The 7812-nt window shown below is 43.7% G+C and overlaps 2 protein-coding genes across 2 annotated transcripts in view; both read left to right on the top strand.

Annotated features, from left to right (window-relative positions):
• The first annotated feature begins 1047 nt into the window (after positions 1–1047).
• On the top strand, positions 1048–2330 carry LOC117530640 (putative uncharacterized protein FLJ45035). The gene is made up of 2 exons (XM_034193521.1): positions 1048–1437; positions 2253–2330. The coding sequence occupies exons 1-2, from the start codon at positions 1048–1050 to the stop codon at positions 2328–2330; spliced, it is 468 nt and encodes a 155-aa protein (XP_034049412.1).
• si:dkey-191m6.4 (rho GTPase-activating protein 22) overlaps positions 2295–7812 on the top strand; it is a 177503-nt gene continuing 171985 nt past the window's right edge. The window contains exon 1 of the mRNA XM_034193578.1: positions 2295–2448. Coding sequence (XP_034049469.1) covers positions 2406–2448 — 43 coding nt within the window. The 5' untranslated portion in view covers positions 2295–2405. The remainder of the gene's footprint in view (positions 2449–7812) is intronic.

Below are 7812 nucleotides of genomic sequence, written 5' to 3'. Positions count from 1 at the left end.
TGTCGGAGCTCTGTGCCCAGTCTCTCAGGATGTCAGAGCCCCGCGCCCAGTCTCTCAGGATGTGGGATCTTTGCACCCAGTCTCTCAGGATATCGGAGCTCTGCGCCCAGTCTCTCAGGATGTTGGAAGGATATCGGAGCCCTGTGCCCAGCCTCTCAGGATGTCAGATCTTTCCGCCCAGTCTCTCAGAATGTCGGAGCTCTGCGCCCAGTCTCTCAGGATGTTGGAGCTCTGCGCCCAGTCTCTCAGCATGTCAGAGCTTTGCGCCCAGTCTCTCAAGATGTCGGAGCTGCACCAGGTTCCTCAGGATCTCATGGCTCTGCACCCAGTCTCTCAGGATTTCAGAAGGATGTTGGAACCCTGCGCCCAGCCTCTCAGGATGTTGGATCTTTGCGCCCAGTCTCTCAGGATGTGAGAGCTTTGCGCCCAGTCTCTCAGGATGTCGGATCTTTGCACCAGTCTCTCAGGATGTCAGAGCCCTGCGCCCAATCTCTCAGGATGTCAGATCTTTGCGCCCAGCTTCTCAGGATTTCAGATCTTTGCGCCCAGTGTCTCAGAATGTTGGAACTCTGTGCCCAGTCTCTCAGGATGTTGGAGCTCTGCACCCAGTCTCTCAGGATGTCAGAGCTTTGCACCCAGTCTCTCATGATGTGGGAGCTGCACCAGGTCCCTCAGGATCTCATGGCTCTGCGCCCAGTCTCTCAGGATGTTGAAGCTCTGCGCCCAGTCTCTCAGGATGTCAGAGCTCTGCACCCAGTCTCTCAGGTTGTTGGAAGGATGTCAGAGCCCTGCGCCCAGCCTCTCAGGATGTCGGATCTTTGCGCCCAGTCTCTCAGGATGTCAGAGCTTTGCGCACAGTCTCTCAGGATGTCAGAGCTCTGTGCCCATTCTCTCAGGATGTCAGATCTTTATGCCCAGTCTCTCAGGATGTCGGAGCCCTGTGCCCAGTCTCTCAGGATGTCAGATCTTTGTGCCCAGTCTCTCAATATGTCGGAGCTCTGCGTAAAGTCTCTCAGGATGTCGGATATTTGCGCCCAGTCTCTTTAGATGTCTGAGTTCTGCGCCCAGTCTGTCAGGATGTCAGATCTTTGTGCCCAGTCTCTCAGGATGTCAGCTCTTTGCGCCCTGTCTCTCAATATGTCGGAGCTCTGCGCAAAGTCTCTCAGGATGTCGGATATTTGCACCCAGTCTCTCAGGATGTCGGAGTCCTGCGCCCAGTCTCTCAAGATGTCGGAGCTGCACCAGGTCCCTCAGGATCTCATGGCTCTGCGCCCAGTCTCTCAGGATGTTGGAGCTCTGTGCCCAGTCTCTCAGGATGTCAGAGCTCTGCACCCAGTTTCTCAGGATGTCAGAGTTTTGCGCCCAGTCTCTCAGGATGTCGGAGCTCTACGCCCAGTCTCTCAGGATGTTGGAACTCTGCGCCCAGTCTCTCAGGATGTCAGGGTCTCATATCCCATCTCTAAGGCTGATCACAGCCACGCTGCTGATGAAACTTCCAGTCACAATCCAAAGTTTCCAACCAGAGCTGAGAGCAATAATATAAAGTGGCTTAGTTTATTCTTCACCACAACCATCCAAAGTAAATCTCTCATTATTGCTGAATCTGTATGTCAAATTCTAACTTTATCTCAACTTCATACCTGAACAAGATCCTGAGGTGTGTCAACTTCTTTACTCGGGGCAGGAACCCAGGACAGGCACCAGTATAAATGACGTTCCTGAGTCATAGAATTAAACTGAACTGTGGACATGTTTAATGAGTTTCTTACTCGCCAGGACATAATGATACCTTAATTGATGCTGCTATGAATTTATTGTGGACATCTGCAAATTGACACATCATTCTAATACATTTTAAAACAGCTTTACACAAAAAGAAGGTGGACCAAAAGGTCATCGAAGCCAAAAAATGGAGAGAACAGAAAATGAGTGATTACGGAGGAGTGAGAAGCTGGAGACCTCTCAAGGTTAATTGGGTGCAGAATGAGGAGACACTCCCTGGATGATTATTCCTCCTGTTTGTTTTAGACCCTCACATACACAAACATCTCAAAATAAATTCATCCATCTGTAAACTGATCAGGCCCATGCTCAAAAATCACTCCTCCTCCTCCAACCACCCCAGGCGGATGTACCACAATGAATAATACAACAGTAACGGGTGGAGAACACTGGGCGTGTGCACAGAGACAAAATAAAACCACAAAAATGGATGGAGTCCCTCCCCCTTCACTATCCCATTTTCCTCCCAGCCTCACCCCACCCCTCAGCTGCCAACTGCACTGCAGAAGGTCAGAGAGGAGGGGAGTGGCAAGCAAAGAGGACAGTGAGAAGAAGACAAGGCAACAGGAGCAGGGCGTAGGGAGGTGTAAGAACATGCCGAGAGGAGAGTGCACGGACGAGAGATGACAGCCATGCTGAGCCCAAAGATCAGACAGACAAGGAGAGGTAGGAGACAAAGCATCATGTCAAATCTGAGCGGAACTCAGACAAGGACAGGGTGGTTAACTGGTGCAGCTGATCCTTCTGTATGCACTATGTGCACTGGAAGAAAATAAGGTTTTTGCTTTTGTTTTTTGCTTTGCTCTTTACTGCAACTAACTCATTGCTCAGTTAACTCAATGATAACGTGCTCAGTCTATCAAATGATAGAAAATTGTTTTTAAAAATTTACATATTTTCTAAAAACTGAGGAAACATCTTATTTTAATGAAACATACCAAACTTTAAAATACAACCCCTGGCAAAAATTATGGAATCACCGGCCTCGGAGGATGTTCATTCAGTTGTTTAATTTTGTAGAAAAAAAGCAGATCACAGACATGACACAAAACTAAAGTCATTTCAAATGGCAACTTTCTGGCTTTAAGAAACACTATAAGAAATCAAGAAAAACAAATTGTGGCAGTCAGTAACGGTTACTTTTTTAGACCAAGCAGAGGGAAAAAAATATGGAATCACTCAATTCTGAGGAATAAATTATGGAATCACCCTGTAAATTTTCATCCCCAAAACTAACACCTGCATCAAATCAGATCTGCTCATTAGTCTGCATCTAAAAAGGAGTGATCACACCTTGGAGAGCTGTTGCACCAAGTGGACTGACATGAATCATGGCTCCAACATGAGAGATGTCAATTGAAACAAAGGAGAGGATTATCAAACTCTTAAAAGAGGGTAAATCATCACGCAATGTTGCAAAATATGTTGGTTGTTCACAGTCAGCTGTGTCTAAACTCTGGGCCAAATACAAACAACATGGGAAGGTTGTTAAAGGCAAACATACTGGTAGACCAAGGAAGACATCAAAGCGTCAAGACAGAAAACTTAAAGCAATATGTCTCAAAAATTGAAAATGCACAACAAAACAAATGAGGAACGAATGGGACGAAACTGGAGTCAACGTCTGTGACCAAACTGTAAGAAACCGCCTAAAGGAAATGGGATTTACATACAGAAAAGCTAAACAAAAGCCTGTTATGTGTCGGACGCAGTCGGAGAACCGACCAGCGTTTGACATTAGGACCCAGCATAAAATAAGCAGAGCACGGTTCAAAGGATAACAGAATTTAATGACATAACAGTGAGTGCTTAATTAATAACAAATTAGTGCGCGGTCTGGCGAGGTGGAAAAACGGTGCGCTCCCAGCAGCACAAACGGTCTGGAACCAGAACAGTTCGGACCCAAGGACCCCGCCGACACCCCCCAGGTGGCCGCGACCAAGCGAGTCTGTGAAAGAAGAAACCATCATGTGAGTCCACCACTCCACACACAGAGAGAACACTCAAAGGTGTACATAATCAGCAAACACTTCCTGGCTTAATTACCAATCAGCTTCCCACCCTGCAGGCATGGAACACCCAGTTCAATTCTCCACTGCAGTGGAAGCTGATTAAATGACTAACATAACAGCTCAATATAATAAGGTGTGAGGGACACCATATCTACTGACTGTACTCATGTTAGTCACAAAACCTAAAGTACCTCAGGAAGTGTGCTAACGAGCATGAGACCTCACCCCCTCCTCTTTCACAGACCATGGCATCAAACCTGGTACGGTCTCTGCGTCCATGATGATGAGATGGTTCTCTAAACGTCGATCTCACCTGTCTGGTCACAAGGTCGAGTCTCTGGCAAATACACACTGTGTACTCCAGACTTAAATGCAACCATGCCCCAATCCATATAGATGCACCACAGCTGTGAGTCCTGACGAGCTGCACATGACCAGCCTCAGGTGATCAGGGTGAGGTCCTAATAACTCAGCCACACAGCCACTCAGTCCTGAACGCATGCTACCTGGAAGGAAAAACAAAAGACAGAAAACAGAAGACAGAAACAAAAGCCAGCCAGGCACCCCAGCCACACAACAAAGCCATCATTAACACCTAAACAGAAAAAAACAAGGTTACAATGGGCTAAGGAAAAGCAATCGTGGACTGTGGATGACCGGATGAAAGTCATATTCAGTGATGAATCTCGAATCTGCATTGGGCAAGGTGATGATGCTGGAACTTTTGTTTGGTGCCGTTCCAATGAGATTTATAAAGATGACTGCCTGAAGAGAACATGTAAATTTCCACAATCATTGATGATATGGGGCTGCATGTCAGGTAAAGGCACTGGGGAGATTGCTGTCATTACATCATCAATAAATGCACAAGTTTATGTTGATATTTTGAACACTTTTCTTATCCCATCAATTGAAAGGATGTTTGGGGATGATGAAATCATTTTTCAAGATGATAATGCATCTTGCCATAGAGCAAAAACTGTGAAAACAATCCTTGCAAAAAGACACATAGGGTCAATGTCATGGCTGCAAATAGTCCGGATCTTAATCCAATTGAAAATCTTTGGTGGAACTTGAAGAAAATGGTCCATGACAAGGCTCCAACCTACAAAGCTGATCTGGCAACAGCAATCAGAGAAAGGTGGAGCCAGATTGATGAAGAGTACTGTTTGTCACTCATTAAGTCCATGCCTCAGAGACTGCAAGCTGTTAGAAAAGCCAGAGGTGGTGAACTATTTATTTATTTATATATATTTATAAATTAAATAAATTTCTATATTTATTTCATTTATTTATTTGTTTATTTGACAGGGACAATGCAATCAAACATAATACAAGCCCCGTTTGCAGCTGATGTGATGCAGAGTTTATAGCTAGTGCTACTACTTAAACTGGATGTCATAAAGCAGCTTATATACAACCCCTGGCAATAATTATGGAATCACCGGCCTCTGAGGATGTTCATTCAGTTGTTTAATTTTGTAGAAAAGAAGCAGATCACAGACATGACACAAAACTAAAGTCATTTCAAATGGCAACTTTCTGGCTTTAAGAAACACTATAAGAAATCAGGAAAAAAAAATTGTGGCAGTCAGTAACGGTTACTTTTTTAGACCAAGCAGAGGGAAAAAATATGGAATCACTCAATTCTGAGGAATAAATTATGGAATCATGAAAAACAAAAGAACGCTCCAACACATCACTAGTATTTTGTTGCACCACCTCTGGCAAACGAGTGACAAACAGTACTCTTCATCAATCTGGCTCCAACTTTTTCTGATTGCTGTTGCCAGATCAGCTTTGCAGGTTGGAGCCTTGTCATGGACCATTTTCTTCAACTTACACCAAAGATTTTCAATTGGATTAAGATCCGGACTATTTGCAGGCCATGACATTGACCCTATATGTCTTTTTGCAAGGATTGTTTTCACAGTTTTTGCTCTATGGCAAGATGCATTATCATCTTGAAAAATGATTTCATCATCCCCAAACATCCTTTCAATTGATGGGATAAGAAAAGTGTCCAAAATATCAGCGTAAACTTGTGCATTTATTGATGATGTAATGACAGCCATCTCCCCAGTGCCTTTACCTGACATGCAGCTCCATATCATCAATGACTGTGGACATTTACATGTTCTCTTCAGGCAGTCATCTTTATAAATCTCATTGGAACGGCACCAAACAAAAGTTCCAGCATCATCACCTTGCCCAATGCAGATTCGAGATTCATCACTGAATATGACTTTCATCCAGTCATCCACAGTCCACGATTGCTTTTCCTTAGCCCATTGTAACCTTGTTTTTTTCTGTTTAGGTGTTAATGATGGCTTTCGTTTAGCTTTTCTGTATGTAAATCCCATTTCCTTTAGGCAGTTTCTTAGAGTTCGGTCACAGACGTTGAGTCCAGTTTCCTCCCATTCGTTCCTCATTTGTTTTGTTGTGCATTTTCAATTTTTGAGACATATTGCTTTAAGTTTTCTGTCTTCACGCTTTGATGTCTTCCTTGGTCTACCAGTATGTTTGCCTTTAACAACCTTACCATGTTTGTATTTGGTCCAGAGTTTAGACACAGCTGACTGTGAACAACCAACATCTTTTGCAACATTGCGTGATGATTTACCCTCTTTTAAGAGTTTGATAATCCTCTCCTTTGTTTCAATTGACATCTCTTGTGTTGGAGCCATGATTTATGTCAGTCCACTTGGTGCAACAGCTCTCCAAGGTGTGATCACTCCTTTTTAGATGCAGACTAACGAGCAGATCTGATTTGATGCAGGTGTTAGTTTTGGGGATGAAAATTTACAGGATAATTCCATAATTTATTCCTCAGAATTGAGTGATTCCATATTTTTTTCCCTCTGCTTGGTCTAAAAAAGTAACCGTTACTGACTGCCACAATTATTTTTCCTGATTTCTTATAGTGTTTCTTAAAGCCAGAAAGTTGCCATTTGAAATGACTTTAGTTTTGTGTCATGTCTGTGATCTGCTTTTTTTCTACAAAATTAAACAACTGAATGAACAACCTCAGAGGCCGGTAATTCCATAATTATTGTTAGGGGTTGTATATAAGCTGCTTTATGACAGCAAGTTTAAGTAGTAGCACTAGCTATAAACTCTGCATCACATCAGCTGCAAACGGGGCTTGTATTATGTTTGATTGCATTGTCCCTGTCAAATAAACAAATAAATAAATGAAATAAATATAGAAGGGGTTGTATTATTAAATGTAACCTGAACATGCTCAGGCTAAACAAAATACAGCTACTTTATTCCTCCTTTGTTCTGTATAAAAGTTCTGGACTTCACCACCATGAATAAAATTGTCGGATTCTGATTCTGGAAAGTGAGAGGATGCCTGAGGAGTGGAAACTCCTCGAACTGGTTCAAAGTGTGCTGGTTCCTATTTTTTAAGAACAAGTGTGATGTGCAGAAGTTAATCTACCACAGCATGAAGTTATTGGAAAGAGTAGTAGAAGCTAGGCTTAGAAAACAGTTGAAGATCTGTGAGCAGCAATATGGTTTCATGCCTAGAAAGAGCACTACAGATGCAATGTTTGCTCTGAGAATACTGTTGAAGGCCAGAAAGAGTTACATTATATGCTTGTGGATTTAGAGACAGGGTGCCAAGAGAAGCATTGTGGTATTGTACGAGGAAGTCTGGAGTGAAACATTCCACCTGCTGTCGGGAGGGATGCGCGGTTGGACAGGCGGACACAATACCATGGTGACGGTATCGTGCACGCTCGTGTTCACACGCACAAACACAGTGTGAGCATGTGGCAGGTCACACACAGCAGCAGAGCAAAAAATTAAGAAAACACCATAATTTATAATACTTAATTCCTGTTATAAAGAGCGGAGTTGGCCTCCGCCTAGATATACACCAGGATGTCATGAAATGACATGGATTACTGTTCTCCCTTTCATGTTTTACCTGATGTGCTCCTCTCATGAGGACATCAACCGGCCTCTCATCTCATGGGTGCATCAGCTGGCGTGGCGTGTCCAGGGTGCA

The sequence above is a fragment of the Thalassophryne amazonica genome, chromosome 18 (genome assembly GCF_902500255.1).
Source record: "Thalassophryne amazonica chromosome 18, fThaAma1.1, whole genome shotgun sequence".
Taxonomy (NCBI): Eukaryota; Metazoa; Chordata; class Actinopteri; order Batrachoidiformes; family Batrachoididae; genus Thalassophryne; species Thalassophryne amazonica.
This window is presented reverse-complemented; position numbering and strand designations above follow the sequence as displayed.